The sequence below is a fragment of the Callionymus lyra genome, chromosome 9, assembly GCF_982586985.1.
Source record: "Callionymus lyra chromosome 9, fCalLyr1.hap1.1, whole genome shotgun sequence".
Lineage (NCBI taxonomy): Eukaryota > Metazoa > Chordata > Actinopteri > Syngnathiformes > Callionymidae > Callionymus > Callionymus lyra.
Window position 1 is genome coordinate 1,867,534 of NC_141826.1, and position 14,043 is coordinate 1,881,576.

Below are 14,043 nucleotides of genomic sequence, written 5' to 3' on the forward strand. Positions count from 1 at the left end.
TTTTATCACCAGAGTGTTGTTTTTTTCCATATTCCACAAATAAACAGAGACAAATGGAAGAGTAATTTTCCCATTGTGTGTGTAAGCCCGCAAATATTGATTTAAAATGTGGTTGCGGTTAAAATATTCATAAGCTTTTCTCTTTTTTTTACATTTATTTAAAAGTAATATTTTTTAGAACATCTTTCCATCCCTATTTTCCTTGTTTGTACATTTGTTTCAGAGTTTGCAAATGTGTTTTTGTCTTCCACTGTACATCAGCCACAGTGGCAGCGTGGCATCTGTGTCCCATTAACTCGCCGCGCACTAGGACCCAACGGCCACCTCAGCTATCCCAGTCGAGCGGAGCGTGTTTTGGCAGCTTTACCTGATCACAGCTGACGTCATACCATCACCTCCAGCACCACACACACGACACAACACACACACACACACACACGCAGTGCCAGTGACAGCGCGTTTGGCGGGAGTCTGCAGCTGATGGAGCACATCCGACTTCCAAAGGTAACATCAGACCACAGATGACGTGTCACGCTCCTCGGTGCAAAGAGCGTGCGTCTGAGTGTGTGTGTTTGTGTGTGTGTGTGTGTGTGTTGTGTCTTCCAGGTGGAGAATGTCCGGCTGCTGGACAGAGTCACCCCCAGGAGAGGGAGGGTGGGGACCCTCTACCTCACCGGCACACACACCATCTTTGTGGAGGACGAGGCCGGAATGCGCAACGAAACATGGGTAGGCAGGGATTGTAGTCAGCAGGTCCCTCCATTATGCGAACTATTCAGTAGCAGCTCTGTTTTACAGTATCAGTAGAATCCAGGTACAACATCCTGCTACTGCACCTGAATAAATAAACCTACATCATTCTTCTGAATCTAGAGTACTCCAGGTCACAGGTGACTGGAAGTTAAACTCTTCCCTAAATAATACACTTACTATACAGTTGTATTGTGCATGCTAATATTATCAGGTGTGAGAGAAAACTTTATTCAGTGCTCATTTTTATATTCCAATGTCCAATGAAACATTGACCTGGGCAATCCGATTTTTGTTTTGATATTTTTAATAGTCTAAAAAAAATGAAAATAAAGGAAAGATTGATGATATTTTGTGTTTGCTAAGTATATCTCTAAAGTAATATCTGGAAAGTGTTTTCTGGATCCGAGTTCTGATAACCAGACTGAAAAGGAAGGCATATTTTAGTTCTTCCTTTTCTTTTTAGTTTGGTTCTTTTATTGTTTAATCAACCTGGAAGAACACAAAGATCCAGACATACTTGGTGGAGACAGTGGTTTAAGAAGAACTCCAAGGCCTTTAATGAGTAGATATACTTTGTTGAAACATTTAAAATGGGCTTTTGTTTTCCAAAAAATGTTAGAAATATAACATTTGTGCACAAAGCTTGACATTATTTAACAACAACATTTTAAAAGTACTACTTTTTCACCAGATCAAACTAAAACAGTGTCCCTACTGTTGACATGTTGCTTCCTTTCCTGTTCAATTCAATTTGATTTAAAGTGTCTTATCGTAACAAAGTTATCTCAAGACACTTTACAGTTGAAGTTAGACTATAGTGGAGAAACAGATCAACTCAATAATGAGTGGCCCCGGGAGAGAAATAGGTGATGAATGAAATGCAGAAAAGGAAGGATATACAGAGCTTGGTGTCTAAACCTCCTCCAGCATTCTAAGCCTATAGCAGCTTAAGAAAATCAAAAAGGGCTGATTCAGGCAAAGCCCATGTCAGTCCTTATTATAGGCTTTATGGCAAAGTAAGGTTTTAAGATTGTCAATAGACAATAGTCCAGCCTGGAGGTAAAAAAAAAAGCATGGATGAGTTACTTAACAGCATCCAAAGGAAAGAAGTGCCTGATTTTTGAGATGTTACGAAGGTTGAAGAAGGCAGTCCAGATTCAAAGTAAAAGGATTTTTTTTATCTTGATATCTGTAATACAGGACTGTAGTTGTGTTAGCTGATTTATTTCATCTGGCTTCATTGACATGTAGAGTTGAGTGTCATCAGCATAACAGTGAAAGTTTATAGACTGTCTTCTGATCAAGTCCCCTAGTGGGAGCATATAGATTGTGAATAGGATTGGAGCAAGAACAGAACCTTGTGGGACACCATAGCTGACCTAAATGTGTGTCGATGAGAGATGGTTGATATGTACATAGTGCGTTCTATCAGACAGGTAAGATTTAAACCAGTTAAGAGCAGTTCCACGTATGTCTATATTCTTTTCTAACCTCTGTAGAACGATTCGGTGTCGACAGTGTCAAATGCAGCACTGAGATCTAGAAGAACAAGAACTGAAACACAGCCTTGATCAGAGCAAGCAGATAGTTACTAACTTTTACCAGGGCGGTCTCTATGCTGTGGTGTTCCCTAAAACCAGACTGAAACACCTCAAATTATCATTGTCATGGAGATTATCACAGAGCTGACTTGTTACCACTTTCTCCAGAAGTTTTGAAATGAAGACAAGATTAGAGATAGGCCTATAGTTAGTGAGAACCTCTGGATCAAGAGTGGTCTTTTTAAGCAGAGGTTTGATTACTGCAACTTTAAAAATCTGAGGCACATAGCCTGATGTTATTCACAAGTTAATAATGTCAAGTATGAAAGTACTAAGTAAGGGGACCACTTCTTTAAATAGTCATGTGGGAATAGGATCCAGAAGACATGTTGTGGCCTTTGAGGAGGAAACGAAAGGGGACAGTTGTCGAGGACTCACTGGTAAAAAGGAGTCAAAATACATATCAGTTTTAGTGCCTGTGTCCGGTCAGCCTGGCTACAGTGCTGAATAAGAACTTGGGGTTATTCTTATTTGCTTCTATAAGTGATGAGTAATAGCTGCCGCTGGCTTTCCGAAGAGATGCCTTGTATATTTTTATAACATCTTGCCAGTCCTGGTAGAATTCATCATTTTTTGATGAACGCCATTTCTTCTATAGTCGTCTAGAATCCTGTTTCAATTTATGTGTTTCCTGAGTATACCAGGGAGTACAACTACTTCTGTTAACAGTCTTTTGAGTTAGTGGTGAAGTTAAGTCAAGCGTGTTATGTAGCAAGTCTGTGAAACTTCCCACAAAGTTATCAATGTCAAGGTGACTATGGGTAGTTTTCTGACACACTGAGGCTAGACATTTTACTGAGCACTGAGAGAACTGATTCCTTAAATTTGGTAACGGAACTTTCAGACAGACATCTTTTGGGAGTGCTCCTGCTCTGTTGACTTGGGTCATTAAAGATAAAATCAAAGGTTATTAATTGAAGGTCAGAAAGAACTGAATTCTGAGGAGAGACAATAACATTTTTGATTTCAAGTTGTATGCTAGGACAAGATCTAATGTGTGCTTAAAACAGTGAGTCGGTTCATGTACGTACTGAGAGAAACCAAATGACTCCAGGATAGAGTTAGATATATTCACATGGCTGTTAAAGTCACCAGAAATAATCACGTTATCTGATGTAAGCACCAGGCTGGTCAAGAACTCAGACATGTTGCCTTGCCTCACCTCAGTAGGGTTCAGGTCGACTGCCTGTGGTGCTACATGTGGCCCTTTGATTGTATTTATGTGGCCCAGACTAGATCAAATAAAAAATGCTAAAGTGATTACATTTTTATGACGTTAAAAAATGTTATGTGCTACTTTTCATTATAATGTATTACTATTGAACTCTAAAACTGTAAGTTATTTGTTATAGAAGAGTTCTTTAAGAGTTTGTTCTTCTTCTTCCTCAAGGTGCTCCACAGTTTGGTGGTCAGTGTGGATAAACTGGCTTCCACGTCTGCAGGTTGTCCTCTGATCATCCGCTGCAAAAACTTCCAGATTCTTCACTTCCTAATCCCTGAAGATTCTGACTCCCAGAGTGTTTACCTGTCGTTGCACCGGCTCTCCCAACCAGGTGAGCTCGCTGTTACCTCGGGAAGGTGGAGAAGTGGAATGGATTTCTTCACTCGTTCGCCTCTCTTTCATCCCTTGCCTGCAGAGTCGTACGAGGAGCTCTACTGCTTCTCCTACAAGCCCAACACCGACGAGGACGAGCGGCTGAGCGAGTGGAACTTCTTGGATCTCAAGGCTGAGTACAAGAGGATGGGACTCCCGAACTCTCTCTGGAAACTCTCCCCACTAAACAACGACTACAAAGTGAGATGCCGTTTGAAGCGACTCTCCTGATTGTTCACTGACTTCTGTGCTCCACAGGTGAGTGACACCTACCCGGCTGAGCTGTTCGTACCTGCATCAGCCACTCCTGCTGTCGTCGCCGGCAGCTCCAAGTTCCGGAGCAGAGGTCGATTCCCGGTTCTGTCGTACCACTCCAAAGACAATCACGTGAGATGACTCTTCATTCATGTCTTTGATCCATGGAACTGAGGAAGCATTGTGTGTTAGGGGTCAACTTCTCAGGATGCTTGTAGAGCAGGGGACACTGAGCTGCCTGGAGCGAGTCACACAACATGGTCTGATCCCATGTGACTTATGCAGAGGAAATCAGTCATTTCAACCAGTGATGATGTAACCAGGAGGTGATAAATAAAGTAGAAGTTGAATATCATCGCAGGCCAGTCAAGGATGTTTATTAAAGTAATGTAACTAGTGTGAAAACCCAACTTTTCTAACTTACTTGCATGTTTCAAATGCTGAAGAATTCCTCTCCATCATGATGAAGTTATAATTTTCTCGGCAAACATGAGGTTACGAGAGCGGAGTCCATTATGACTTAATAATGGTCTTCACTCCTCCTCCAGCCAGCTGTAATCATACCCTGCTTTGTTTATACAACGAGTCCCTTGGAGATGGAGACTTCTTGAATTGATGACTTGCAAAAACTAGCAGAGTCACAGAGGCTAGTGTAAATATTTAAATTAAGACAGTTTTGTACAAACAGGCACATACTGATGAGTACAATAGAGGTCCAAGTTCAGTTTAAGAGACACTTAAATCAACAGATTAGTTAGCCTTCAAGGAAAAGATGATTTGGAGTTTTTTGATATCTGTTAATATTCCCCTTCCTTTTCATTTTCCTGTTTTCAAAATAAGAGTCTGTGGTGTAATCAAAATGCGTTGACAATGAAAGTACAAAAAAGTTAAGTGAAAGTTAAGCAAAAAAAATTATGCTGAATAAGCTTAGAAATATTATTGCACTAACTATAATTTAATTTTCCTGATAAAAATTCTGTATTGACATCCATTCGTTCTCTTGTCTCATCCCGAAGGCTGCAATCTGTCGCAGCAGCCAGCCACTGTCCGGTTTCAGCGCCCGCTGCCTGGAGGACGAGCAGCTGCTGGAGGCCATCATGAAGTCCAATCCCCGCAGCGACTTCATGTTTGTGGTGGACACAAGACCCAAGGTGAGCCATTCTGTGTGTCCAGGTGTTGGAGTCGTGTGGTTTGTTCCAGTACTGACGATCTTTTCAGCTGAACGCCATAGCTAACCGAGCAGCGGGGAAAGGCTACGAGAACGAGGACAACTACTCCAACATTAAGTTCCAGTTCATTGGGATCGAGAATATCCACGTCATGAGAAACAGCCAGCAGAAGATACTGGAAGGTAAGACACGGAGCTCTCCATCTCCTTCCTCTCCTTCTCTGGTAAGCCCACTGGAGCATTTCGTGGTATTGTGCTGCTCTGAGAATCCATCTGTTCTTAATTTGGAGCTATTTTGGTTTCCTGGGGTGGACGATCCATGACCTTGTCCCCTAAAGAGAGTCGGGGGCATGAGAATAATTCCTGCGCTAAATCCTTGAAGGAGTTGAAAAAAACTCTTCGCCCAATGGGAGCAAAGACGGTGCCCACCTGGCTGGTGGTTCTCGAGTCCATTCTTTGTCTTCCCAAATTTAATTTCCAGATAATGACCCCCCTGCAGTGAGAGACCCCAAATCTCCTTTGTTTGTTTTAATATAGAACAGCCGTCAGGTACGTCCATGTTTCCTGTGAGTGAGACAGCTGTGTTGTCTTCACAGTGTCTGAGCTGCGCGCCCCCTCCATGTCCGACTTCCTGGAGGGTTTGGAGAACTCGGGCTGGATGAAGCACATCAAAGCTGTTCTGGATGCAGGCGTCTTCATCGCCAAGGTCAGACTGGAGAGTAATCCTGCTGTCTAGAACATGCTTTTATTGCAACATGCAGCTCAAAGAAGTTTTCTTGCTGCTTTAAAGCAGACCTTGACAAAGTGGGGCTAAATATTTATACTTATTTTTATTTTTTGTATGGCTTTATTAGTTCTTCTTCTAGGATTAAAAGTGAATCCTCTATTTGTTGCATTTAATTTCCTAACTTTTCAAATAAATATTATTTTTTATCTCCTCTATATGGTAAAACAAATAATATCTTGTGATGAAGAGTTAATAGATATTATTTCTGTCTGTACAATATATTATTCAGGTAGAAGTTAAAATGAACGTTCTCTTTCAATGACATTGATGGAAGCAAATAAATGTTGTGGCCATCAAACTTCATCTGTGATTGTTGTTAATGTGCAGGCTGTGGCAGAGGAAGGGGTCAGTGTCTTGGTTCACTGTTCGGATGGTTGGGACCGGACTTCTCAAGTGTGCTCGGTGGCCTCCCTGCTGCTGGACCCTTACTACAGGACTCTGAAAGGACTGATGGTAGGTCACGTTCTCGGGTGCCTGGTTGTCCTTGTCGTAATATCCATCGTTTAGAATACATCAGTCAACTGACTCAGTATTAAACAGAGAAAAACGATTGACTCAAAGAGAAGACCACTCGCATCAGCTGGAATCTAGTTGGATCTTTTGGAACACCTGACCAAAGAAGTGTGCATTTTCTAGATGATGTCCCTGGAGGGGGTTGGGGGACCACTTCTTTAACTGATAGGATTGCAGCATATTAACCCCTGTTGAGAGGTGCTTGGCTGCTTTCCTGTGACCCCATTGTCTGATCTGACAGGAGGCATTGCTGGTTGAGCATTTAGACATAATTACCTAAACACACATCAGTCTTCCGAAGCACAAGCAGATCAAGGAACAATTTCAAAGATTCTGACCACAGTGGAATGCATCATCTGCAAAAATAGTCACCAGGGCTTAATAGAAACCAAATTAAACCAAACACTTCCTAGCATTCGGGCAATCAGGCTACGGCAGATGGTTTATAAAGCAACATACTTCTACTAAAGTTGAGTGTCTGTTCCTCTCTCAGGTTCTGATTGAAAAAGACTGGATCTCATTTGGACACAAGTTCTCTCACAGGTTTCTACTTCAAAGCGTTACTCACACATTCTAAGTTTTGGATCAGAGTTATAGTTCTTTTCCTGTCTTAGATGCAATCACCTGGTGGGGGACCCAAAAGATGCCTCCCCAATAATGGATCAGTTCCTGGAGTGTGTGTGGCAGCTGACAGAGCAGTTCCCCTGCGCCTTTGAGTTCAACGAGCGCTTCCTCATCACCATCCACAGCCACTTATACTCCTGCCAGTTCGGTAACTTCATCGGAAACAACCAGCGTGAGCGGGCGGAAATGGGGTGAGTTGTAGAGTCACAAGTTAAACTTCAGTGATGCTACAGTGAACTTCGGAGCACTTAATAAATGCTAATTGCTAATGCTAAGCTCCTTACAAATTAAATAAAAAGATGAACTGACACCCAGGAAGATTTGGTAATTAGTTCTTCATTTTCTGCGTTCTGACACTCACAATCATATACTGATGGGAGTAGGCTGCAACGCACCAGCTCACCATCAAGAGCATTTGGAGTTAAGTGTCTTGCTTAAAACTAACTAAATTATATCTGGGGCAGATTGAACCTGCAACTTCCCCACAAGACTGCCAAATATTTCGCACCCTTTATCGGTGACCTTGATGTCCCGCAAAATGAATATTTGAGGACTGTAAACTCTTCCTTAAACATCTGCATCGTTCGTTGTTTATATTGCTTTAGTTTCAGTCTCAATTCATGCACGGTTTTAAGTATTTTATTCCTCAGCCTGTGTGAGAAGACCCACTCTCTGTGGAGTAACCTGTGGACCAACCGAGCAGACTTCATGAACCCACTGTACAGACCTAACCAGGGCGTGTCTCAGGGCCTCTTACGGCCTTCTACTGCCCCCTACTGTTTCAAGTATGCTATCTCTCCTAATACGTTACTCCAGCTCTCACGAGTCTTGTCCCAATTGTGACGTTTTTGGTGCGTTTCTTGGTGCGTAGATTCTGGCGTGGCCTGTACAACCGCTTTGACCGTGGGATTCATCCCCGCCAGTCGGTGGAGGATTGTCTGAGGCTTATCAAGGAAGAGACTCAGCAGCTTGAGGCGCAGCTTTCTTCGCACAAGCAGGTAGAGTTTTATCAAGAAGCTTCATTTTCCTGCTCATTTATCGTTGTTTGTTTATCAGAAAATCGCTGACTTGGAGCAGAAGCAGGAGTGGAATTTGGCCAAAAGGGAAATAGTCTTTGATAAGAGCCCCACAATGTGGGCTCTGGGTAAGGACCTGGGGTTGGCCAATACTCCCCAGGATTACACAGGAGGCTTCTTCACCTGTAGCCCCAGCCAGCCCAGGCCACCAGAAGCAGGCCTGATGATCTCGCCGCAGGACTTCAACTGCAACAGCAGCGACCAGGAGTCTGGCATTGCAGATATGACGTGCCGGTCGCCTTTTAGCAATGACAGAACCAGAGATGTTGACTCCGATGAGGCTGTTTACGCGACTGCATGACTTGACACTGCCACCACTGAACAAACAGATGCTGGTACATTCCAGGAAGTAAAGCTGTCACTTGAATGTTCACACTCTTAATTCCACAATGTAGCATCTTAAAATGGTTTTACCATCTTCAGACTGAACTGAGATCTCCGTGATTATTTATTCATTACAAACACCACCTTTGCTATCATAAATTAAAACTGGAATTTCAAATTAATATCTTCAACATCATCAATGTTCTTGTTTAAAAAGATTCCTGTTTCCGGCCGGATTATGACCTGACCTGTTAGCATGACACGATGGCTGGACCTAATTTAACATGTAACATTTATTAATGTATCTAAGTGTGGCCGAGTGTAAGAAGGATCTGTTGATGCAGGCATTGACTAGAACACCTGACTATTGGTGGCACGTTTGTGTGGAGGAGTAGTTCTTGTGTGCCAAATGTGTTTTTCACAAGTGAAATAGATTCAGGATGTTTGTCAACTCTACAGGATACCAAAGTTGATATTTGATCATCTGGTTTACATTCAAATTCAAAACATGTTTATATTTTTGTACTTGCCCCTGCTATATTGCTTCTGTGAACAAATGAAAAGAAAATCACTGTTATTTTATTTTTTGTTTACATTACATTTTTTGTACATGTTTGAATAGCTAAAAAAAACACAATAACAACTACATATGTTCAATAAACCTGTTGACTATCCTGCGTTTCCTATCATTTTGTCCCAAAAGAAGTACTTTTTAACACCCTTAAGAGTCACTCATGAAAGATTGATAAGAAAGACTCCACTGAAATAAGTAAGTAATTTATTTTCATAGAGCACTTTTGCAGACCAGGGTCACAAAGCGCTTAAACAATCAAAACTACACTCAATAAAAATATACTTAAAAGGTCAAGATAACACCGAGAATAACACAGGAGTTCCAGAAAATCAAGGAAAAGCCTGCACAAATAAAAAATGTCTTAAGATATATATATATATATATATATATATATATATATATAATATCAATATTAGAGACATGAGCAGGAAGAGGGGAGGTGATGCTTTATAAGTAAGTAAGTAAGTAATTTTTATTTATATAGCACTTTTCCAGACCAGGGTCACAAAGCGCTTAAACAATAAAAACAATATTCAATAAAGTATATTCTTTAAAGGTCAAAATAAAACTGATAACACAACAGGAGTTCCAGAAAATCAAGGAAAAGCCTGAACAAATAAAAACGTCTTAAGATGTACAATTGTCAGAGGAACTCTACTTGCTGTGGCAACAAAGATGCCTCAAGAATAAGGTCATGAGTAAATATGACTGCTCTGCATTCCAGGGGATTTTTTAGTAACTGAAGTTTGGGACAGTATGTCTACATGAACATGTTGTCTGGACTTTTAATGATACCATTTTTTACATATAAGCCATTTGGCAGTCATTATTTTAGTGAGTTTTCAGATAAATGACAAAAATGGAGGCAAATAAACGAATGCTATCTAAATATGCGTTAACAGAGACCGAGTCAATTTACATTCACGTTTTTATAAACGTTTTTATTTTCTCTTGTTTTGTCATTATTATGAGTGGACGAGTCTCAAGATTTCTGCCAGAAATATTTCTGGAGTCACTTGACTTCTGTACGGCACAAGAGCGTGGACGCTGACGTCAGCCACCGGCCCAGCTGTCTTACGTGATGACGTCGCACGGCGCGCTCAGCAATGATGGCAGCGGCAGGTTGACATCGACTCAATGCTCCATATAAAGTGTAAAAACAAAAGTTAGCGGAAGCCCTGAGCACAGTCGCACAGCTCACACACACGTTTCACCAAACAAGCGCTTTAAACACGCGGTTGTCCGGATTGTGGAACGGTAAGTTAGCCGGTTAGCTTGCCAGTAGCAGCCGGTGTGTGTGTGACATGTCTGCACACTCTGGTCCTCAAGTTTCTCTGAATGATGTGGTGATGCCTCTCCTCTCCTGTGTGTGTGTGTGTGCGCGCACGGATGAAGCACACGCACCCTCTGCTGAGCGCTAACGTTGTGTTCGTCGCTCTGTGTGTCGGTAGTGAAGTGGAAGTATGCCGGCAGCTACTGTCGATCACAGCCAAAGAATATGTGAGGTTTGGGCCAACAACCTGGAGGAGGAGCTGAAGAGGATCAGACATGTCATCCGCAAATACAACTATGTTGCCATGGTGGGTGATGATCTCAGGTGTACCACCACAGTCTGAGATGAAACCAAGTCATTTACATTTATCTTTTTTTATTAGTATTTTCATCTATTTATTTCCTTTTATAAAGAAGAGTTTTTTTCAGCAGTACCTCCTCATGATGGTATTCCATTTGAGACACGATGCATACATTTATTTAATGTTTTCATAAGATGTATTTTGAGATGATAAATAATAGGATTTCTATTTAATTAGAGGTTTAAAGACTTTCCCCCCTTATTTATTAGCTAAACATGCCACTAATTTCATTCATTTATTTATGTCCTGCTGCTAATTCCCCAGGCATAGGCTCCAACCACCAGTTTCAGGATCAACTCTAAAATTCTGGTTCTTACTTTCAGTGCTATTCATGGTCAGGCTCCTCCTTACATCACTGATCTGATCCAGCCTTACACCCCAGCTCGGGCTTTGAGGTCTGTGTATCAGAATCTACTGATGGTTCCACGCACACGATTCAGGACCAGAGGAGAGAAATCCTTCCATGCTGTTTCTCCTAAGCTTTGGAACGATCTTCCTCTCTCTTTGCGCTTGATGGAGTCTACTGACTGCTTCAAGAAACATCTTAAGACTTTCTTATTTGTTCAGGCTTTTCCTCGATTTTCTGGAACTCCTGTTGTGTTCTCAGTTTTATATTGACCTTTAAAGTATATATTTTGTTGAGTATTGTTTTGATTGTTTAAGCGCTTTGTGACCCTGGTCTGGAAAAGCACTATATAAATAAAAGTTACTTACTTACTTACTTACAATAGCCCCCTATGGGTGGCTGGAGCCTATGGCCAGAGGCAGGAGACACCCTGACCTGGTCCATGGTCCATCGCAGGGAACACATTCAGTTTAAAATTTCCTTCACTTAAGTTCTAGTTGGACCAAAAAAAAAAGGTTTTGCATTTCTGTAAAGCTTACTTGGCTTATAATAGTTTTGTATCACAAATATACAAATATGTGTAACAGATTTATTTTTTTAAACGATAATGATAATAAAAGTAAAGAAAATGAAATAAAAACTCCATATAATAGTTTTATTTTCAGATGTAGAAATATTTATTTAGTGTGTTTTAAGTTATTCATTTTCTTGAATTAAAATGTGGTTGGATCAATCCAAAACTCTGATTTGTAAGAACATATTTATTTACTTGAACCTTTTAGTTCACAGTCCTTAATCTATATAATTATGCTTGAATTGAAGACAAACAAACTCTGCAGTTTGACGTCCATCCTCCAGATTATGCATCTGATCAGTTTGTTTTTACACTTCCTCGTTCACAGGACACAGAGTTTCCCGGCGTTGTCGCTCGACCGATCGGGGAATTTCGGAGCAATGCTGACTATCAGTACCAGCTGATGCGCTGCAATGTGGACCTGCTGAAGATCATCCAGCTGGGCCTGACCTTCATGAACGACCAGGGGGAGTATCCTTTGGGAACCTCCACATGGCAGTTTAACTTCAAGTTCAACCTCACGTGAGCTCTCTGGATTTCATGGCTGTAACAGGAAGTGGTCATAACCGGCATGTCGTTTCTCTCCAGAGAAGACATGTACGCGCAGGATTCCATCGAGCTCCTGACAACTTCAGGGATTCAGTTCAAGAAGCACGAGGACGATGGCATCGACGTGCTGGACTTCGCCGAGCTGCTGATGACGTCGGGGGTGGTTCTGTGTGACGGCATCAAGTGGCTGTCTTTCCACAGGTGAACTTCTCTGATGAAACTTCCTGTCAAATGAGTTTGTGGTCTTGTGACCTAAACTAGCTGGGATTGTCTCCTTCCCCTCACAGGATTTTTTTTGTGGTTTGTCGGTTAGCGTGTTATATTTTTCTAGCCCTTGGTAAATGCTGATGCTGTTTGAAGCTTGTTGTGGAGATTTTGTTGGTGAGTCTGTGTTGTGGTGTTTAAGTTCGCTGTCATAGGGTCGTTTGTTTCCAGTTTGGATATTTGTTGTTCAGCTCTCTGGGTTATATTTCATAAGTGTACCATCATTCTCACAGTTGATCGCTACAATTCTGTTTCAGCGGCTACGACTTTGGATATCTAATCAAGATTCTGTCCAACGCCAAACTGCCCGAGGAGGAAGTGGACTTCTTTGAAATCCTCCGACTGTACTGTCCCATCATTTACGACGTTAAGTACCTCATGAAGAGCTGCAAAAACCTAAAGGTAGATTGAATCTAGTTTTCCAAAGTGAAACTCTTTTCAGAGACAAAAAATTCAAATCCTTTTCGGATTATTAATGAAGAAATCCTGTCGTGACACTGTCATGGTTTCCAGGGAGGACTTCAGGAAGTAGCAGAGCAGCTTGAGCTGGAGCGGATCGGGCCGCAGCACCAGGCCGGGTCGGACTCTCTACTGACGGGGATGGCTTTCTTCAAGATGAGAGAGGTGCCCGTTTGTCTTAACAACATCCTACTGTCTTTTTTAAGTCGCATGTGTCTTGATTGCAGATGTTCTTCGAGGATCACATCGACGACGCCAAGTACTGTGGCCACCTGTACGGCCTCGGCTCCGGGTCCACGTACGTCCAGAACGGGACGGGGAACGCTTACGAGGAGGAGGCCAACAAGCAGCCGTCGTGACATCATCCTAAACCCCTCTCTGAATAGCTGCAGTGGGCGATGACTGATTCTAACATTCAGCACGTGTTTTTGGACCTCAGTTAATCATGATGGCGTTTTAGTTTCCTCAGATGTTCTGTAGAAATGTTTTGCACTTTAATCCTGGTTTTATACGAAAAGATGAAAAAAAGTTTGGGATGCGTCTTTCGTCTCTCTTGCCTTCATTAAGTTCTTCACCGGGCCTGGCCTTAAACCTCAGCTGCATCTTTTAAACTTTTGTTTATTCTGCTGGATTTGTCCCAGAAGACACTAAAACTAAAGGGATCTTCACACAAACCCGACATAAGCTCTTTTGTTCACACTCGCACGTGTGTTTTCACTGACGCGATGTGCATGTCTGGTCACATGATCACCCGCTGCAGGCGTCCCAGCGCGTGAGCTCATAGATTAAATGATCGACGATCGTTCGGCGTGTCACGTCACCTCGTGTGCTTCTATGTTTTGTAGGAATGATTGTTTCTTCATGCAGCTGTGTCTGACACTGGAAGAAATGCAAGTGGACCGTTTTTAGATTATTTTGTAAATAAAGGCTTGGAGCTTTTTTTTCTAC

General features: G+C 41.9%; 2 protein-coding genes across 2 annotated transcripts; both read left to right on the top strand.

Annotated features, from left to right (window-relative positions):
* Positions 1-360: 360 nt before the first annotated feature.
* mtmr7a (myotubularin related protein 7a) lies at positions 361-9,369 on the top strand. The gene is made up of 14 exons (XM_087799588.1): positions 361-504; positions 607-729; positions 3,745-3,907; positions 3,992-4,149; positions 4,207-4,335; positions 5,220-5,354; positions 5,422-5,554; positions 5,968-6,077; positions 6,486-6,611; positions 7,165-7,214; positions 7,286-7,486; positions 7,946-8,080; positions 8,167-8,293; positions 8,352-9,369. Exons 1-14 carry the CDS (start codon positions 481-483, stop codon positions 8,670-8,672), a joined length of 1,935 nt encoding a protein of 644 aa, XP_087655714.1. The 5' UTR covers positions 361-480; the 3' UTR covers positions 8,673-9,369.
* Positions 9,370-10,379: 1,010 nt separating this feature from the next.
* Positions 10,380-14,022, top strand: cnot7 (CCR4-NOT transcription complex, subunit 7). The gene is made up of 7 exons (XM_087799578.1): positions 10,380-10,526; positions 10,721-10,849; positions 12,152-12,345; positions 12,412-12,573; positions 12,894-13,038; positions 13,150-13,260; positions 13,323-14,022. The coding sequence occupies exons 2-7, from the start codon at positions 10,733-10,735 to the stop codon at positions 13,452-13,454; spliced, it is 861 nt and encodes a 286-aa protein (XP_087655704.1). The 5' UTR covers positions 10,380-10,526; positions 10,721-10,732; the 3' UTR covers positions 13,455-14,022.
* Positions 14,023-14,043: the final 21 nt, after the last annotated feature.